Source organism: Crocodylus siamensis, chromosome 1 (genome assembly GCF_052110815.1).
Source record: "Crocodylus siamensis isolate JL-2025a chromosome 1, ASM5211081v1, whole genome shotgun sequence".
Taxonomy (NCBI): domain Eukaryota; kingdom Metazoa; phylum Chordata; order Crocodylia; family Crocodylidae; genus Crocodylus; species Crocodylus siamensis.
The window spans coordinates 87,433,546-87,455,741 of record NC_143395.1 but is presented as its reverse complement, the minus strand read 5'-3'; the positions used below and the strand labels follow the sequence as shown (position 1 = coordinate 87,455,741).

General features: G+C 40.1%; 1 protein-coding gene across 6 annotated transcripts in view; it reads right to left on the bottom strand.

Moving 5' to 3' along the window:
• SOBP (sine oculis binding protein homolog) overlaps positions 1 to 22,196 on the bottom strand; it is a 162,755-nt gene that overhangs the window by 121,841 nt on the left and 18,718 nt on the right. For all 6 annotated transcript variants that reach the window (XR_016441149.1, XM_090037607.1, XM_090037584.1 and 3 more), the window contains exon 4: positions 8,457 to 8,608. Coding sequence is in view for 5 of the 6 variants with exons in the window: in XM_090037607.1 (XP_089893733.1) it covers positions 8,457 to 8,608 (152 nt within the window). In the remaining variant the exon portion in view is untranslated. The remainder of the gene's footprint in view (positions 1 to 8,456; positions 8,609 to 22,196) is intronic.

Sequence of the window (22,196 nt, the reverse complement as noted above, 5' to 3'; positions counted from 1 at the left end):
TTTATCGGTGTTAAACACCATGAGGTTCTCGTCTGCCCATTTGCTGAGCTTGTCCAGGTCAGCCTGGATCACCCGCCTATCTTCTGGCGTGGATGCTTTGCCCCAAAGTTTGGTGTCATCGGCGAACTTGGCCAGTCCACTCCTGACTCCAATGTCCACATCATTGATGAAGATGTTGAACAGTATGGGTCCCAGGACAGAGCCTTGAGGGACCCCACTGGTCACAGGGCACCACGATGAGTGACTGCCATCAGTTACAACCCTCTGGGTCCAACCACGGAGCCAATTTCCCACCCAGCGGATCGTGGTGGAGCCAAGGCCACAACTGGCCAATTTGGCCAAGAGGTGATCATGGGATACCAGATCAAAAGCTTTTCTGAAGTCAAGATATATGACATCACTCTCTTCTCCCTTGTCCAGGTGATAGGTCACCTGGTCACAGAAGGAAATGAGATTGGTCAAACAAGACCTACCCGCAACAAACCCGTGCTGGCTGTCCCTTAGGATGTTAGCCTGGGCCAGTCCATCAAGAATGGCCTCCTTAATAAACTTTTCTAGGATCTTCCCCAGGATAGAAGTCAGGCTAATGGGCCTGTAGTTAGCCGGATCCACTCTCCTCCCTTTCTTGAAGATTGGCACCACATTGGCCTTCTTCCAGTCTTCGGGCACTACACCAGAGCGCCAGGAGTTTTCAAAGATTTGAGCCCTCCCATTTGTTTAGTGACACAAGACTTGCCTCAGACCTTGGCAGTCTACTCCTACAGATATTCTTACCCTCTCATCAACTTTTAAACTAGTCTATTGATGACATTTTTTTTATTTCCCCCCCCCAGATATTTCTTCAAAAAGCTTTCCAGTGTGCCCTATACTTAAATGACTTCCTCTACAAGTTTCATCTTTGCTTTTATTTCTCACTATTCTAATCTATCCTAACGCAGCAATGGGGAATAGTTTGGTTTGTTATTGTTTTAGTATTAGAAAGAATCCTTTGTTTCCTTAATGTAAACTGGCGTGAACAGCAGAGTTAAAACAACGCGCACATGCATACCCACGTGCACACAAACATTCATGGACATGCATAATATACACCTTGTAAAGCAGGATCCTGACTAGAGGCCAGCTGTGATTTCCTTTTAAATTACACTTCTCTGAAAAATCTATCAAGCCGAGAAAAGGCAATTCCACGTTAATTGGGCTGACCACCTGTACTCTGTCACCTTTTTCAACAATTAATTAAAACAAGGTGAATCTGCAGAAAAAATATTAGTTCACTCTTCAAATTCTCAAATATTTCAAAGCCTATTGTCGAAAACGAAAAGGATGTAAAACCTGAGCTTTTCAATGTCAGGAGACATTAACTGTATCAAATCTTTTGAAACAAATTTCAATTTTTCTTATGAAAAATGCTCATTTTTGCACATTAAATTTTGTAGATGCCAAGGAAAAAAGGAGCAGACAATTTTTTGTAATTATTCTTCAACTTAACATGTATGTTTGGCATGTCTACACATCACCCTACATACACAGTATGCTACAGCAATGTAGCAATCACACGTGTCTACACGTGATCAATAGCTACATTATCGGAACAGTATGCTCCCTGGATATAGCACGCCACTATGGCAACGTAGCAGCAAAATCTGCCCATGCACTGCATGCACAATAGAGTAACTGCCCGCACTGTGTCATGCTTTAGCACTTTCAAAAGGAAGTACTAAAGCATGGCACTGTAGCAACATCACATTACGGCAACATGTAGACACTCCAATTGTTAACTATCTCTTATTCACAGTTAGGCTGTGTAATTAAGCCTGAAATACCATAATTTCCCCCAACAATTTTTAGCATTGATTTGGAGGGGGAACAGAAGCCTGAATTTTTTTAAAGAGTTTTTAATACACCTGTGTGTATGCATCTGTATTAATGATGTGGTGATATACATTAATGTTTTAAAAAGGGGGTTTTCTAGGGAAGATGACTACTGTTTTGTTATGTGCTCTAGAATCTATTTATTGTTTTTAAATACAGTGTGAAAATGGAAGAAATTATGCAATGCAATGCAACTCAGAGCTAAAGAGCTGCATTTTCCTTTTATAGCCTGGTTAGTTTGTAGGTAATAATTCTTGCTATACAACCAATATAAAAATTCCTGTACTACAAAATGCATCCTCTTCAGCTTTTCATTCTAATGTTCCAATGGAAATACCATTTACCATACTTCTTACCTTAGAGGGGCAGGAAGAATAAAGCTGAATTTTGTCTTTTAGAACAGCATTGTGATTTCATAACAGATGTCTGACTCCTGTCTCCTGAATGTACCAGAACCCTCCAGGCCAGAAAGGGAAGGCATGTCCTTTACTGCTATATGATCCCTACTAGTCAAGTTACCTTGGCTATCTGCACTACTGATCCACAAGCTATCCTGCAAATCAGTATCCCATGCAAGGAGAAAAAAAAATGATCATCATTTACACTTCCTTGCTTGACAAACAGCAATTTACTCTTAGTTTTTGATTTATGCTTTTTTGTTTATTTGTAGAAGTGAGATTTGATTACACTGTAAACAAAAACATTTATCATTACTTTTCCCTGATTATAAATAGGCAGTGCAAAGCAGCAACAAGGTCAAGTATAATGTACTGCCTGACAACCTTGCAGTCACTTCCTTTCCCATGCCTTAGTCAAATCACGTAAATTAGTTTTTAATATATCTATAACTAAGACCCATAACCTGTATGAATTCAGCTGTCATTCTAGGTAGAGCTGTTGGGTCATAATAAACTTGTTTTCTGACCCGTTGATTCAATAAACACATTTTTTAAATTAATCTTTTCAGGCTTCAGACTCACTGGGTCCAATTATGAATCCAATATTTTTCTTGATATTTGACATCCTGAAACTTGTGGATCAGTGCTTTTTGTCCCTATTGGCTGCCTTGTTTCCTAGATTTATACTGGTCCAGTCTACAAAATGAAATCTATAAGGAAGAGAGTTTCGGAACAGCTCCAAATCCTAAATCTGTTCAATTACAAACTTTAGTATGAAAAACTCCTTTTCCTGCAACATTTCCTTTTAATTGGTATTATTGCACACAACAGGTTATCATTATGTAGTAGTTCATTATGTGCATTTGACTATGCAGAGTAGACTAAACAGGAAAAATCATTTCTTTTTTTTCTTTTTAATGCAGATATAACCTAAACATTTTTACTTTCCTAATTAAGGAGCAATTTTTACCTTCCTGATTAAAGGAGCAAAAAAAAAAAAAAAAGCACATTTTTCTTCTTTTGTTCTCAGTAATTCCTACAAAAGTTGCATTCTTTCTGGATCCTGGTCTGTTTGTAAGAAATTATGTTATATTGTCATGACTGCAAGGGAAAATTTGTCTTTTGTATTAAAACAGCAGATGAGGCAGCTATTCTGATCTCTTTAAAGACATGAAACTCCCAAACACCCAGATGTTGACTAGCTGTACACATGTGCCTATACCAGCAAAGAAGCATATAGGTATAGCTATCTGCAGTGTTATGCAGCTGCACAAAATTTGGGGCTGGACCAAATGATCTTACAAGGTCCCTTCCAGCCCTAATGTCTATGAAAAGGTGAATGTAGTTATGGTATGCATCAATAAAAGCATCAGGTACAAGATATGGGAGATGATAGTACGTCTCTTCTTAGCACTTGTTAGGTCTTATTTGGAGTACTGTGTGCAGTTCTGGGCTCCACATTTTAAAAAGGCCATGGAAAAGTTATACAGAGTCTGGAAGCAGGCAACAAAGATGATCAAGGGCTTGAAAAGCAAGTTGTATGAGGAGAGGCTGAAGAAACTAGGCAAGTTCAGCTTGTGGGAAAGGTGCTTATAAGTCTACAAATATTTGAAGTACTGACATAAAGAAGAGGGGAAACACCTTTTCTCTCCTGATGCAGAGAGGGCATGGACCAATGGCAAGGATTGTTCAGAAAAACTTCTTCAATGTTAGAATGGTGAAGGAGTGGGATAGAGTGCCTAGTGAAGTTATAGACTTTCTGGCAGTTTGCAGACTTTAAAAAAACAAAGCATAACAATGCTTTACTTGAAACTTGGCACATTTCCACACCAAGCCCAGTGCATGCCCAAAAGAGGCAGTGTGTTAGTTGGACCTGGCCACCCAACATTTGTATGAAGCGGGCACTTTTATCTAATAGCTGATTGAATCAGCTATTAGATAAAAGCGTCAAAAAGCCCTGCTGAAGCACCTGATCTATACAGACACTGCAGAGCCAGAGTAAAGTAATGCAATGACTCTTTCAGTAAAGCATAGTTTTGTTTTGCGCTTTTTTTTTTTCTTCTTTTTAAAACATCTGCAAGCAGCCTTCATCACTGGAGGAGTTCAAGAAGACAGATAGCCACTGGCCAGGGATGATCTACTAAGGGTATTTCCCATACTTCTGGGCTTTGCTGGTTGCCCCCATCCACACTTTTTGCTACACCTGTCAAGGTGTTTTTAAGCCTTCCTCAGAGGCATTGAATGTTGGCTACAGCTAAGGCAATGGCCAGATTTGGGCTCAGGAAGGAATATTTTACCCCATGGTCAGATTGATACTGATTGTAGGAATTTCTGCCTTTCTCTGAAATTGCGGGAGGGTGGGGCATGGACCTCTACCTGGGATGTCTTGAGCATATATAGACAACATTTCACAGAAGCAGTACATTGGCTGCCATGGTTTCCCTACTTTACCACTGGCAGGTTAGGATGGTGTCTTGTATTGTGTCAGATGGAAGTCTTATGCAGAGTTTAGATTATGTATTTGTACAGGATAATTTGAATAGGGATGATCCTGCCTCAAGCAGGGGGTTGGACCAGATGACCTCTGAAAGTCCTTCCAGCCCTACTTCTCTATGATTGTGTATGCGTATGAGTACACTGTTTCTGGAGCACAAGAGGAGGACGACTACCCAACTTGTGATGCCCCTGAAGTCCTCTGTGACAAAAGCCATGAGGAACTGATGCCTACTTGTCCTCAAGACACCAGGTTCTATTTAGAAATATACATGCACTCCACAGGCTGGCAACAGTCCCTGATTTTCTAGACTGTTGCTGCTCTTGTTTGGAATAGTATAAGAGGGAGTGGAAGTAATATTGCATTATACATATACACACCAGCAAAAAGCTCCTCATAATCGATGCCCATGATTAGTGCTCTGTAGAGCATGTGTCCCTTCTAGGATATGTTTAAGTCTGATTTCATACCAGAACTTCTTCAAACTGGGAATCTGTAGGAGAGGAGATGATCAGAGTCTGCGTTTGCCATATGTACAGAAGCAATTTCCTTAATTTAAATGTTGAGAAGTTTCTCATTCTAAATGCAGCAATTGGTATGAAAAAGTGTACAATCTGCAGCATTATTTTGTACCATTTTGAGACATTAATGATGATTCATTCTTTACCATTTGAACAGTTCTACCATTTTAAACAAATGCTTATTACAGCATTTCTTACCCAGAGGGAGAGAGGGAAGACTGCTTAACACAATCCATTAGGAAATTCAAGCCTTAAATGAAATGACCACAACGTCCTATCAGCTCCCTGAAATGTAGCAGCTGTACATATTTATTGTAATACAACACTATATTGTTACAGAGATACGCTGTTTAAAACATGCATAAGGCAAGTGAAACGTGACCATTTTACTCCTGTTTGAAAAATGAGAAGGTGTAGAGTGGCATAACTTTTCAAATACACAAATAAACATTAGACTCATGGAGAAGACAGGTACACGGCTAGACTAGTAATAACAGTTTAAAGGTCATCAGTTAAATCTGAAACTATTGCAAACCTTGTTACTTTGATCTACCACTCGGTCTCTCAAGGTCTTGCTCTACTCGCTAGGCTGTAACAAGCATAAGGACCTGTTGAATTCTACTGTACCTGCCTAAATCCAAAAGCAGAATTAAAACTCAGAGTATTGGACTTTGTGCCTGTTCATATTTAACTCCACGACTAGAAGTGGGAAAGTTCTAAATTAAATACAATGGAAAAGATTTTGTTCTCTTGTACCTTCATGCAAACCCAGGATCTCACAGGAATAGGGCAGAATTTGGCTCCTAAGCTTAACTTGAAGAAGGGCTGCTCTGCTAGCTCATATGCTGGTAACCATGTGTTGCCCAACCACACACTGCCATGTACCTCAAGATGTATGAGAAATCATGACACACAATGACCCATCAGATTCACAGAAAGAAAGCCAGCTACTGTAGTGACCTCTTGGAATAAAGCTAAAAGCAATTTATTGAGGTGAAAATGTGCACTCAAAAAGATTAGGAACTTATAGTGTTGAGATATAAAGAAAACAGTTACTTATACAAGAGATTTCTGCCTGAGAAGGAACTAAAAATGTTTGGAACTGTTTAGTTTAGGGAAAAGAATAGAAGTGATGTGATAAGACTAAGATTGAATAGTAGAAAGGGTAAATTGGGTGCTCCTATTTTTCCATTCTCATAATACAACAATCAGTGAATGATTCACCTGTGAGAACTTCTAGCCACAAATTATCATTGAATCCTACTACTCCTGCATTCATAAGAGAATTAAACATTTGTATGTATAATGGCAACAGCCACAATTACATTACATAACATTTTTGCAAGTTTGTTTTAGATGTAATATAAACTCTCTACTTTGTGATTAGTGCTGCAGTAGGGACTGTCAAGGACTGGTTATTTCACATAATCATACTCTTCAGGTCTTTATGCTCCTTATCACATATTTGGTACTGGCCACTATCAGACATAAGACTACCTTAGCTGGGTGAGCCCTTGCAATTTCTGTGTTCCTAGTTACTAACTTACTCAAGTCAGTCTGCCATTGAAGCCATGGGATTTCCATCCAAAAAAGAACTAGATCCTTTGTCACCCGAATATTTCCTACACACACACACACACACACACACACACACAGGAATTTCACCATCAGTGACATAAATATCCAATGTTGTTACTCTACTTACATGAAAGAGAAGTAATTATACATTTTTCATATGAAAATGTGGAATCTCTCAAGTATCTCTCTTTCACTCCTACTATAGTTCCACCAGACAAAAGGAGATAAACACCACTCTTTACAGAAGATTTCATGTGATATTTTTAACATGCCTATCTGCTCCAGTGCACATTATGAGCTTGATTCTCAAAGACTGCCCCTAGAATTCCACTCTGCTGATTTTTGCAGCCTAATTCTTCAGGCTTTTTTGGAGGGGTGGGGGAGGAGGCAGGATGAGGTGACCCAAATTTACAAAGGAGGATTGCTGCAACAATGTATCTTGCATTTAGAACCCATAAATATATATAATACCTACATTTGTTTTTACTTCAGATTGCAAATGTTAGAGCTGGCTTTTTAAATTATTGTTAATCAGATAGATGTTGAATGTTCTGAAGCATGAGGGGAAAATATGAAGGATTTTGCAAATAAAGCAGCTTTCTGCGTCAGTGATTAGAATCCAAAACCTCACTACATGTTCTACTACTTATACTAACTGCTATTGCTATATTTGCATCAATTATACAAATAGTGTCCATTATTAATAATGCTGATATGTTTATTTTTGTTTTTAAAAACCCCAAAATATGATGCATTCTGTGGTGTGGCAAAAACAGTTCCTAAAATAACTACTGGCCATTTTCAGCCACTGAACTCTACAAATTATATCATTTTTGTGGACATTTCATTGCACTTTGGGAAACCAGACCAATATTAGAGTTGTATAGTATTTTAACATGAGACAAACTAAGTTTAAGAGTGGAAGGGTCCTCAAGTTATTGCAAATATGTTTAATGCTGCTTACCCCCACAGAAAACCAAGAAGTCTGAATATTTAAGTAATAGATGCTAAACTGTTTATATTTAAAGATAAACTTTAGAAGTATCAAACTACAGTTCTGAAACAAAGCTCACTGATGTCAGTGGAAAGACTCTCATTGCCTTCACTGAACTTTGAATCAGACCCTAAATACATATATGCCTGTAGTCCTAATCCTGCTGCCACTGAAATAAATGGCAAAATTAGCATTGATTTCAGCTCAACAAAAGTCAGCCCCTGAATAAAATTAAGACCCGCGTACCTACCTCTGTATAAACTGTTAGGAAGATTCTTCCCATACTGTTGCATATGTACTTAGATCAGAGATAGAATTGTGACTATTTTATTGTGTATTACTAGTTATGTCTACTTAAATTCATCCACCCCCATCAAACTCAAGCATCAAGCTGAGAGAAATTGAAAAAACCAGGTTACACATTAGTAAAGGGGTTGACAGTTCAACAGACGATACGTATGGAAAGGTAGAGGGAAACACACAAAATGGAGAAAACAAAAAACCAATATAATGCCTTCTACACCAGATGGTAAATGAAACTCTACCTGGGTCATAATCAGAACTAGGCCTATGCAGTTTATGTCTTTCCTTAGTTCTCTTACCTTGTTTCTCTTGAAATAAGCTCTTCGGCAAGCTGCAAAGCACTTCTCGCTGCAGAAACATTTCACTTCGCTTCCCATACTCAGGGAATAGCGCTTGATTCCCACTTTCTGGCACCAGGCACACATTATTTGTACATTTGACACATCATCTTCTACAACAAAAATATAAGAATAATGTTTACATCAGATGTAAACAACCCATCCAACATCTATACATTCAACTTCAGAAATCTATTGCATTGACTTGTTTTATATCTTCTTTCATCACTCTTTGTGACTACAAATATGCAGGCTTAAGATTAGCTGCTTGTTCCTTAGGCACATGGTGGCCTGTGCCAATCAGGCTCGGTACACTGGCAGAGCTTCTAAGATAGTTGGAAAAGATCATTAGTTTAAAATATGGTACACTGCTGAAAAGCTCTCAAAATACTTGAGGCTTTTCATAATTTTTAAAAGAATGCTTAACCAGTAACCAATACTATGAACTAATATACTAATCTTCTTATATTCCCGTTATTTACAATCCATTATCACGTGTCTAAGATATCCTGCTCAGCAATTTACTGATAAACTATGCATGGAAGTAACTGCACCAAAGCATTGTACTATTACTCTGATGAAGGCTCTTCCAAAGTAGGATTCTAAACAGAATGTTAGGAATTTAAAAAGTCTTGTTAAGTTGATTTAGATAATTACTAGAATGAGAGGCAGTTTTACCTAAGACGATCGTAATAACATAAACTTGAGCAAGAGGTAATATACAACACTGTGGTAAGAATTACTTAGACACTTTGCAGGCTTTAACATAGTTGCTTGTGTAAAATCTTAGTTCACTAAGTATTATTTCACTCCGTTTCAAGCTCTTTTGATATATATGTAGAAATTTAAATTTGTATTACATTAATTTTGGCATTACAATTTCCCTGAATTTTAAGATGAACATATTAATGCATTCAAGTGAATACAGCTTGCTACTCAAAAAGCCATTCTTCTTGCCTTCATATATTATTACCTCCTCGTGCCTCTACTATATTTCATAACTATTTTCTAGTACATCTGTGGTACTAACCTAATCTTTCTGTTCTCTAAAATCCAGCTTCCCTTTTCACAATGATATTCTTTGTTACTAGATCCTGCTATTCTAACCTATCCTTTTTGTCTTACACATTTAATCTTTAAAAGCTGTTGTCACCATAAATTGGATTCATATAGCCAAGGGCAAGAAAATCTGAAGTAATAAGACTTACATAGTATTTTGTGTCTTCAAATCCTGACAATGCCCTTCTGAGGTCAGTATTCTTATCCCCATTTCACAGAAGGGGAAACTGAATGGTTAAGTCACTGGTGCAAAGCAATAAAATAAATCAGTGGCAAACCTGTGATTTAGAACTCAAGGTTCTACTCCAATATCCAGTCCATTAGACAGTATGACCTTTCAGTCACTGATACCAGGCATTGTCTGATTTAGAAAAAATTTCCCCAAAGACTAATTGTTCAAGCAGTTTCTACTGCATGAGCTGTAGAGAATTCATGGATCAGAGAGTCTGTCATGCAGGCATCCCATTCCCCTGTAAAGGATTTGTTTTGAAGCAATGCTGTCATCTTTCTACAAAATTATTGGCAAACTAATTTTTAGTAGAATGATTTGGCTCCTTTCCCTAGCTATCATAACTCAGGGCTACGTGCTGCATTTTATTCAACTTAACGGAATAAATATTGCCAGTTTAATAACTTTTTTCCTTCCACAAATTTTGTAATGATTTATAGCTGCAAATAAAGTTGTACAATGTAAAAAACTGACCTTTTAGATTTAATCAGACTGTACACCTTTAAAACTATATTTAAGGCCAAGCTATAATGTAGATTTGTGTTTAATATACTGTAATGATGGCCCTTTATCATTTACTCTTCAGAATGGAATTTGCCAAAATAATATAAATGTTGTAATATATTAAATATCAGAAGAAATCAAAATACTTTGGGCTAAATAGCAACCAGCCATACAGGAGTTCAAGAAGCTAAAAGATAGTTATTATCTGGTGGGGAAGGGACATAGGCAGCAGAAGGTGGGGGCTAACAGGACTAAACCCCGCAAAACACGGAGTAACGGTAGGGTGCAAGGCAGCCTGGCCGCAGTCTTCCAGCAGCTGTAGCACAGGTGGGGAGGGACATGCACACAGTGGTGATGGAGGGAGTGAAACTGGGGGAGGCCACGCGCTGCACAGTTGGGGTGGGGTGCGGGACTGAGCCATGAGCGGCTTGCCTGGTGGGCACGGCTCCTGCTGCTACACGCACCCTGGGGGACATGGAAAGCGTGTGCCCCCAGATCTGCGTGGGGCAGGGCACGCTGCTGCTGCAAGCTGGGGCTAGGGCTGCACTGGACTCTTCCCAGCAGGGGTGGGGGGTAGGCTACACTCGGGGGGGCACTGGGGGGGGCTTCTGCTACCTCAAAATTCACCGTAGCCCCTCCCAACCCTCCTCCCAGTGCCACTGCTGCCCTCCCCGACCTCAGTGTGGCCCAGCCCCCACCAGGAAGAGCCCAGCACAGCTCTTGCCCCAGCTCCCAGCAACAGCCCTCCCTGCCCTGGGCAGATCTAAGAGCACCTCCCCCCCATGGCCTCCTGAGGCGCATGCAGTAACAGAAGTCACTCCCTTCTCCCTGCCCCCAGTAAGCTGCTCGCAGCTCCATCCCATTCCCCGCCCCAGCTGTGCAGGGCCTCCTCAGCCCCAGCCCCACTGTCCCCGCCACAATCCTTTCCCTTCCCCCTCCCCCTCCCCCCACAGACTTACCTGCTGGGCGGTGTGCACATGTGCTTAGCCCCCCAAATAATTTTTTGTCTCTCCACCCATGGGAGGGAGTGGCTCTGCACGAGGGAAAGGAGAAAGGCTATGGTGAAGAGAATGGAAGACAGCCCTACTCTGGCAGCAGCAGCCACATGGCTGGGCTCCCTGGCACCTTCATTCCCCCCACCAGATACAGAAATATTAGGTGTAGGGTTGTGCCTGCTGTGACAAAGACTACCTGGAGATTGGGGGAAAGTGCCATTTCACTTGCTCCATTTGCCCCTGCCCCCCAGATACACAACTTAGTGTGGCAATGCACTGCCTAGTTCCTATAGCTGGGCTGGGGTTCTGCTCACCCTACCTTGGCTACGCTACTGCAGCAGAAGCTAGCAAACCAATCTGCATAGTACCATTATACCTCCAGCCCTCCCCTGTATACCAGAAGAACTACATTGACAAGACTGCTAAGTATACCAATTTAACCATGAAGCAAGAACCTTTTCTAGCACTCTCTCCCTGACCCTTGGCAGGGAGTATGCTTTGGAGAAGCTCATTGCTGAGAGTTTGAGATCTTAAGGAAAGGAAGGAAATAAAAGCAAACTTTAACAAACTCCCATAACATCCTGAGGCAAGCCTAAGAGGAAAAGGATACCGAGAGTTGGTTGCATCTTAAAAAGTCCATAGTGTGCATGCAAAGTCAGGTTATCCTACTACAAAAGACAGATAGGAAGTACAGTGGGATACCAGCCTGGTGACACAGTGAATTTTTCAAGGAGCTGAAACTCAAGAAGAGGAAATTTGCCAATATTGCTTGGGATTAGCATTAGAGTATGATATGGACATGAAGGGCAAAAAAAAAAGAATCAGGAAGGCCAAGCCATGCAGCTCTCAAGGGACAGACCATATTTACTCACATACCACATGTAATTTTTTTGCTCAAAAATCAACCCTCCAAAATTGGGGTAAATGTCTTAAGTGGGGTAGCTAATTTTCTTCACTAGGATAGAAACATAAAAATGCTGTGTTACAAAATGATTGCTGGCTTCTCTCTCAACCAGCAAGCAGCCAGCAACCAGTATTTCCCCTTTCACAGCTGCTCTCAGGTTGCAAGCTGAGAATGAAACTGGTAGCCATTTTGCAAGGGATCTTATCCATGAGAAAGTCAGCTCTAAGCCATAAGGCTGGAAAAATCTAAGATTTGCCTTCCAAAAACAAAGTGCACATCTTATTTGGGGACATGTGGTATGTGAGTAAGTACAATAGGAGGCAACCAAAAAAAGCAATTTACAAAGTAAAAGGAAGATAAATGAAAGTATAAATCTCTTACTGAACAGAGGGGGGGCATTCTAATAATGGATGATGTAGACAAGGCTGAAGTATTTAATGCTTTTTTTACCCCAAGAATAAGGTCAGTTATCAAATGACATGCATATTTGGCAGCAAGGATGGGGAGGAGATAATCAGCATAGAGTAGGGAAGAACAGGTTAGAGATTACTTAGACAAGCTAGATGTTTTTTAAGTCTTCAAGGATGGCTGAAATTTCTTAGATTACTCAAGGATTTTGCTGAGATAATTGCAGAGCCATTGGGTGTTATCTTTGAGAACTCATGGAGGTTAGATGAGGTCCTGGACTATTGGAAAAGGGCAAATATAGTGCCCATCTTTAAAAAAAGAAAGTGAAGTAGGAGGATCCAGACAGTTTAACACTGATCAGTCTGACCTCAACACCCAGAACAATTATGAAACGTATCATCAAGGAATCTAATTCTAAGCACCCAGAAGATGATAAAGTGATCTGGAATGGTCATCGTGAGGAAGATGACAGGCTTTGCGAACAGTAATGCAGAAAAGAACCCAGGGGTTACAGTGGACCACAAGCCGAATATAAGTTAACAATATGCATTTGTTGCAAGAAAAAGAAGAAATGAAAGAGGAAAGAAAGAAAAAGAAAGAAAGAAAAATGTCAATATCAGAATGGGTTTTATTAACAGGAGTGTCACCTGCAAATCAAGGGAAATGATTCTTCCACTTCATTCAGCATTAGTGAGGTCTCAGTTTATATACTTTGACCAGTTTGGGGCATTTCAAACAAAACAAACTGGAAAGAGCTCAGCAGGAAGTGTTCACCCGTCTGTTTGTGATCAAAGCCCTCCTAACTCATATTTACAAAAGCCCAATTACATAATATCCTTGCTCTTCCTTTCCTATGCCCTTAAGAAATCCCATGAGAAGCTGACCATTAAAGCAAGGATGCTTCTTTCTGTTAAGCATGGCAGTAAAATACTCATACTTCCCAAGCAGTAAGGGAACAGTTTCAATAGAGGCCCTTTTGAAGCCTCAGACTTCCATCATGAAAGTTTCTTGTGTACCTTTGACTTCTCTTAATGCAATTTATCAGGTGAAATCAAGAAAGAGAGCCTGCACAGTGCGACCAACAATCTCTCTACACACCACCAGCAGGTGCTCCACAGAGTGCAGTTTAAAAAAGCCTATTTTTAACTGTTTCCTTAGCTTTGAGCAAATAGCACTACCTGATAAAAGCACATAAAATCAAATCTCTGTACAAGTGCAGAACCAAATACCATGGACCATGTAATAGGGGCAAGATTTAAATTCCCAGTGTCATGCATTTTTTCCTCCTATTCATCAGTTACCATCTGCACATATACTGAAAATATTTTCACATATAACTTGTGAAATTATTTCATAGGTACTTTTCATTACAACATATTAACCTAAATGATTAGACAAGTAGAGTGCAACCAGTGAATAGTCCAGCCACTTCTACAATTACAAATCAACAGCACAGAGAATTAAAAAGTATTAACTAAGTTTGTGTGTGGTAAGAAGAATCAGAAAGTCATGATTTAATTTTGTTCTTTGCCTAAACACAATACAGAATAATCCAAAAATACAATCCAGCAGTATTTCAAAATGTCCAAAGAAATCAAGATTCCCATTAGTTTATCATAGTTCTGCATTTCATGATGAGACCTATTTAAAAAATATATCTTTATCAGACTCCTGCCTCTTTCACAAAAATGCAGCAAGTGTCAGGATCTAGACCAGGAGTGGGCAAAATGTGGCCCGCAGACCAGATGCAGCCCGCCAGGTCATTCTATCTGGCCCACGGAGCCTCTAAAAAATTTGGAATGTTAATATTTATCTGGCTCTGGGTGCTTGTCATGTGGCCCTCGATGGCTTGCCAAAACTCAGTAAGCGGCCCTCCACCCAAAATAACTGTCCACCCTTGAGCTAAAACCCTCAATGTGAAGTGTGTAGCAAGTAGGCAGAAAAGAAAAGAATCTCAAATTAAGCTTTTTCAGACAGTTTAGCAATCCTCAATCTTTTCTAAACCCTTTTCTATTGTTACAGTTGTCCTTGTCTATAATAGGAATGCTTTGCCCTTCCATCTCCCTTACTGGAAATAGAGCCCTAGCTAAGGCTCAGTCGCCTGTAAGGGCTTTTACTGGCAGAGGAATGTCAGTCACCATCTCACATCCTATCAGGTATAGTAATACTGGATAAAATGTTAGTGTACAAATTGGCCTTTATGTACTCATATCACTTTATAGTTGGCAATACATGGATAAAATTTGTTCTGGCAACACTTAAATTGATTTTCCAACTTTTGACTGCTCCTGAAGGGCCTAATTCTGCAAGGTGCTTAGCACCTCCTCAGTGATTATGAACGCACTTAGCACTTATAAATATCAATGGGAGCACTTGCATGAGTAAGACCAGGAAGAGTTGATGCAAAAGCAGTAAACAGTAACAAGTGAGTTTTCAGCACACTGCCATTTCCTGTAAATAAATGAGGTATTAGAACTGCACATTGCTTCTATTTACTGTTTGAGATCTGAATTTCCAGCCTGTACTTGTGTGAGATGTCACCTTTTCAGGGGAGCTATTCTGGGACTTAAAATGTTGTGTTCTGCCCCTGGGTTATGTCATTACAGGTGGAAGAAGTACTTCCCATCACTGCTGCACAGACAGTGCTTATATACATCTCCTTATGGTTTGTAGCATGTGTAGTTTTCATAATGAACAATGCAATAAACACAGAATGTTTGGAGTGTTAAATCACGTTCCCAAAGGGAGCAGTTTGTATAACAAGATAAAATTATCACATTATAATAACTAAATATGCATCAGGCTAAAGCATGTTTCAATTAATCATCAAAAGTTTGCACCGCCTCTTTAGGTCTTAATCAAGCAGAATATTTAGGACTTTTTTTTCCAAACCAACGTGAAGCAGCTACAAGAAACTGTTCCTCTTAAAACCAATGGGTAGCAGCAGTTTAGGCTAATCATTCTTACATTAAACTGTAATTTTGGAGGGGAGGAGAAGGAACAGAAAGAAGGCAAGCTGCACAGAAGGGCAAATCCACCGGGATGAAGGATGGATCCCAACAGACAAGGATGAGGCCTCCTAAATCCTGTTCCACATATCTCTTGACTATAGTATTATATTAAGTTTGTTTTACACTGATGTGTACTCACAGCCCAAACTCTAGTTTAAAAAATTTGGGGAAAATTAAAAGCAGGTAATAGCTCTGATCCTTCAGACTGTAGGTGTTATAGTAATTTCTCCGTGCAGGTAGTCCAAAGGTTTGACTTTCATAATCGCCTTGAACACAAGTAAGCCTGGAAAATTCACAGCTTACTACATTTGTAAATTCTCTTCACTTAACCAGTTTGGCAAAATGAATTCATAAACTCTGGCAGTGAAAGGATTTTATGTCTGCAGAAGAAGTAAAAGGGAAGTTATAAATGGGATTTGGAACCAAAAGGATTACATTTGTGAGGACTGCCTAGGTAAGATACAGAAGCAATGTTGGTGCTTCCACAGTGAACAGGAAAGGCTATATCTGCCATCCAGTACAAAGAGAGTTATGCTTTCTAACAAATGCATAGGAAGGAGATGAATGAATTTTGGCATTCCCTACCCCGCTTGGTAATTTTTTCTCACTCATTCATTCCCTTTCTAGCTTTCCCCTTCCACTTACCTTTGTTTTCTTGGCTTTTCTTTTGCCAATACCTCACCCTCACCTACAAGCAATTCGGAATCCAGCCGTCTCTAATCCACCAAATGATCCACTGATACATTCCTTTAGCCCATTGCTGGGAGATAACTCTGAATTACGTGTCGTTAACTTCAACCTTTCTAACATTTTCAAAACTGTTTTTTTTGTAATGAAAAGAACAACAAACTTATTTTTTCAAGAAATGAAATCTTAGATTAACTCTAGCACCTAAAATGTTAACATTCAAAGTTCATTAGACCTGTTGGAACTTTACAGTTTTCCTAATCGTTAGTTCAAGAGTTACCCTGTTGGCCGCCTCAAAACACTAGTTTTACACTGAAGATGACTGAATAAAACAAATTTGAGTTTTCTCTACCATGCAACTCTAGAGATAAAATATTCTCAAGCAAGTTAGAAAGCTTTCCTAGAGTCATTTTTCACAGTAGCATAACTGGGGTGGTTGTGACCAGGGCAGCAGTCCCAGGAGCTAACTTGGGGGAGGATGGAGAAATAGCAGCCGCCCCCATATCCACACAATCATGCCAACAACAGCCAGAAGTCACCACTGCCCTGCTGCATTCTGCCTACCCTGGGCACCCAGCTGCCTTGTTACGCCTCTGATTTTTCATACACATATGTCCAAGATGTCTTGCCTGACTAACCTTTCAAAAAAAATTTGATTTTTTTTTATGGCACCCATTATTCTAGTATTAAAATACTGAACCTGTGACTAAATGACATGCTTGACAAACCTGAGATACAGAAACAACTTTTATAAAACAATTACTGGAAGAAAGTAAAAAATGGCATATAATGGAAAGCTTGTTACAGCTATAGCTATGCAATAATCACAGTAGTCCTATAAGGGTGTGCTTTTAAAGGTCAGTCTTTTGAAACAGGCTAAACTATTGGTGCAGTAGAGCTTCCACCAAATACTTCATTTGACTTCTCTGGGTTTTCTATATATGATTTAGAAGGTACGCTCTGATGCATAGCTCAGTAAGAATTCAATGTTTAACACAAATCAAAACTGGCATGTAGGGAAGATTTTAAGCATGCAAGCACAGAGACACAGATTACAAATAGAAGTGTGGAAATCCCCTCCTTATTCATCACATCTACTATAAAAATGCATATGTGGACTTTTGTGATCTTCTAAACACAAAGAAAAAAACACTGTGTTCCCCAAAGACAGCAATGGGCTGGAGGCAGAGCACTGGCACTCAGTAGCATGTTAACATAGTCACACAAAAACAATCTGAGATCAGTGTAAACTGGGTGATGGTATTTCAGAAAAATGAATGTGTCAAAGAATAAGAAAAATAAACTCATAAAAAATACATTTTTCTGCCTGTACAGTACACACATGCCACATGGAAATGGTGGAATAATTCACAGCAGGAAGAGGATGTTTGTTCTCATGATACTAGCTGTAAAATAACACGGCGAGAAGCCCAATAATAACATATAAACCAAAATGTGCAGTTGACCTAATGGGAAAAAATAAGCTATCAAACCAGGAACATTAAAGAGCAGAGAGAACTTCTCCTAAGTTCTCCATCAACCCACACCTCCCAAACACACTCTTAGTATTCAGGTTAATGTGTTCTCAGTAAGTACAAGTAGCACTGAGTCATTCTGAAACTTTTGTCCATCAGCCTCCAGAGTCCAGAGAAGCCTTTTGGATTATTTCCCTTTAATACATTAAGAGAAGAAAACAAATTAATTTCAAACAGAGAAAACAAGAAAGAGAAGTAGCTGAGTAGAGAGTTATTGGCTTGCTAGGAAGTTAAGCTGGCAATACAGAAAATAGTAAAATACTGTTCAGATCACTGGCAATTAGAATAGGAAGAGTTGGAAAATACTGACCAAGGAGCCACAGTATAGAAAAATTGAAATTATCTTAATGCTGATACATAACAACATTAGACCTGGTCATCCAGTCTCTAGTTAAGCCTAAATAGTGACTGCAGGACTGGACCTCTTGATGAAATTAATTCCATGAGGAATTTAGATGGTTAACCTTTAAGTTAATTTTTATGACAAGATTATACATCTCTGTTAAAAATCATTTTAAAATTACTTCTGTACCCCTAAATTCCTCTGATTATATTTAAGTATTGATAATTTTGACAGTGCATAATTTTTGAGCCTTTAGGGCAAGGACTGTATCTATTTCTATGAATGACAGTGCACCAACCACAGAGACAGTCAAAGAAGTCATAGGTTCACCCATGCCTAGCAGCTCACCTGGCTAAGGTAGTTAAAGAATACCAGTGTCTGTAGCCAACAGCACACAAAGGAGTGATGTGGCTGGCATCACATCTGGCTGTATTTGATCTCCCATCCAGAATACCCAGGTAGCCATTTATAGCTGGGTCAACTGGGATGACCTTTGGCATACATGTGCCCTGAAAAGGGTAATAATAAATCTAAACAATTTAAGTGCACTCATAACAAATTTGTAAACTATCAAACAAATGTTCAGCTATGATAAAGCATATAGCATACTTCTTTCTCTAAATTTCCTTTCGTAATAATTCATCTTAGCATTCAAACAGATTTCTTCCTGTTCCTGAGCTCTTTTACACTTTTTTTCAAATGTAGAGTATTACAAGCTACTTCCAAATTTGTAACATTCTTAGTTCATAGGTATCAGCTTCAGAAATGCTTTTGTTTCTACTTCTGATAAATTTTGGCTCTTGAGATACACCTCCTTCAGTCTGGTGCTCCTTGAGCCCTCAATAATAATATTTTTAAATGGTCAAACACTATGTATTATCTTTTCTTCTTATTCCCTGGTTATTGCACTTACACTTGGTACAACCCATGTCTATAATTTTGAAATTACCAGATGAAATGTGGTGTGGGGAAACAGAACTACACTACTCTAGGGGTTGAAGGACTTAACACTAGCCCCCTCAAAATCTACTCATCATGTCATGAAAATTGCAGGTGGAGGGAATTATGTTATCCCTATATTTTGCCCTCTGGATGCTAGGTCAGCTAAGCAGCAGCCTCTTATCCTCCTTTCACTGTTCTTCTTGATGATTCCTTCCCCACTCAGTGTAGCATAGCAGGGAGCCAGCTGCTGTTTGAGTACAGTTAAAGTTACTTAAAATAACTGATGTGTTCTGTAAGCCATATGCATATTCCCTGCATCCCTGTGCAAGGGCCAGGAAGACTGGCAGTCTTTGTGCTCTCCTCATACACCACAACAAGGGAAAGACAACCAAAGTTAACCATTAGAATGATCAGGGTACCCAAGGAACTGAAATCTCAGCAAGCATGGAAGCAGTGGGAAGAAAATGTATCGTCTCCTGCCTGTAAAGGCCTGATTCTATTGCTCTTACTCATATGTTTACTCCTACCAAATTACTATGAGTACACTTCTGTGTCACTGAGGTGCAGAATACAAGTTAGTATTTTAGTATGTTTAATAGTAGGATAATATATTCTATATGAATATTATTCTCTCCTATTCCTATACTATATCAGGTTGCTACATTTTTATGCCTTTTTATGACAACATTTATTATGAGAAATAAATTCTCTTTCCCTTTTGCTTTGCTTCATAGAACACCAGATTTTTCTTATGCTAGGTAGAACTAATCTGATTGTTCGTGTTATGTTGTTGCAATGTGCTATGCTCAAGGCTAACCCTGAAGACTGTCAGAAGCTGCAACTGGCAAAAAAAAAAAGCAGCTGCCTGCCTATTGGGTGTGGCATTTGTCAAAAATACCATAGTATACTAATTCTATGAAAACTAAACTCACTTGCTATTTGCTTCCAGACTGATGTTAATCTACAAAACACTATATGATTTGGGTGCTGGATGAGTCTTTCTTTCCTACCAGAGCAGTGGTGGACACATACACACAAGGTACACTTCCTCATCACTGGAACTGATCTCCCCCACTGAGCTACACCAGCCAGAGTCTGTGGACAGCATAAGACCCATATGCTTTCTCGGGTTACCTCAGGAGGAATTGTGCAGTTACGCATGAGCACTTGGGAGGAAGGGTATATTTGTTAAATTTTCACTACTCCACCCTATTCCCTGGAAGCGTAAGTGTTCACAGTGCATTCCTCAGATACTCCAAAAATTCTCCAGAAGAACCAACTAATCTGCCTTGTGAAACTCTCTAATGACTACTTCCCAATGAAGTCTAGAATACACCTTCATCCTTCTTGGCACTATCAACCATAGTCATAGTTTTGAAATGTTATCTTTCCTTAGCTTCTGTAAGTCTGTCCTCTCCCAGTTCTCCTTCTGTCTCTCCAGTTGCTTCTTCATATATTTCAGAGGCTTTGATTCATCCTTCTCCAACTTTCTGTGGGATTCCAGAGTGCCTTGTCTTGGTCCCTTTCTCTTCTCCCTCTACATGCCTGATATTTAGGTAATGTCATCTACCAAAAGACTCCCATTTGTTTATTGAGAACCCACTGATATACTTCTCTACTCCACACTCCTCTACTCCTCTCTGTCCAAACTAGAACTTACACCTGTTTTCTCAGAGATTTCCTTTTGGATGTCTAGTCTTCAGCTCAAACTCAACACGGCTAAAACTGAACTTCCAATTTATTTCCCCCAAAATATCCTCCCATCCTTTCCTCAGCTATTGTGAAAATTACCCACACTCAGGCCTGTAACTTGGCCAACATTTTCATCTCAGTACCCAGCATAGGTCCTCGCATCCAGGCTAGACCTAACTATTGCAGATTCTTTCTGCATGACATCTCCTATGCATTTCCACAGATAAAACTCTTGTCCCAGTTATCATCTCATGTCTTAATTACTTCAGTATTCTTGCTATGACATCCTTTTCTATAGCCTTGAAAAATGCAATCATCTTCATTCAGAATGCAGTTGCAAAGGTCATTTCCCTTGTCTGTCTTTTGGACTATGTCAACCATCTCTTTGGCATTCCTCCACTGCTGCCTCCTTCTTTATTACATCAAATATAAACTGCTTGTTTTCACCCATAAGGCCATTCATAACCTGTCCCTTCCATATCTATTATCTCTTATTCACTATCTAAATGTCAACTGCTGTCTTAAATGACCAGCGATGCTAGCTTTCTTCACGAAATCATAGAATCAAAGAAAATTGAGATGAAAGAGACCTCAGGAAGCCATACAGTCCATCCACGACAAGATCAACTGTAGTTCACTTGTTCAATTTTTAAACAAAGGCTTTCAAGCTTTCTTCCATACTGCCCTTCATGCCTGGGAGAAGCTCCCTGTAAACATCTGCAATACGGATGCACTGATAGAGATTTTGAGGGCCAATACCGACAGCCAATTTTTAAGAAGGCATAATGAGTGATACAGATCTGATTTCCAATTTCCATTTTCCAATATCCTGTTGTGGTGGAAGGGGAGGGGGAAGCTAATCAATGCCCCCTGTGGTGAGGGAGGGAGTGAGGCTGGGGCAGGCCAGGCAGGGTGGGGTGGGGTGTGGGATGGAGCTGCAGCTCATCTGGGCGATGTGGGGAGGGAGAGTCTCCCGCTGCTGCGTGTACCCCAGGATGGCATGGGGCAGCGTATGCCCCCAGATCTGAGCAGGACAGGGCAGGGCAGGCTGCAGCTGCAGGCTGGGGCTATGGGCTCCCCTCTCAGCATTGCCACTACCTGCCCTGAGCACAGTGCGGCCGAGCCCCTCCTGCCAGGAAGAACCCAGCACAGCCCCCAACCCACAGCTGCAGTTCACCCCATGCAGATCCAGAGGCACACGCCTCCCCCCACCATATCCTCCAGGGGTACACACAGCTGTGGGAGCCGCTCCCCCTCCTCATGCCCCCCAGATGAGTCGCAGCTCCATCCCACCCTGTCTAGGCAGTGCTTACCACAGCCCCAGCCCCACTCCCTCCATCACTGTAGGGGCATTTATCTGCCCCCTCATGCCCCTCCACCACAACAGACTTA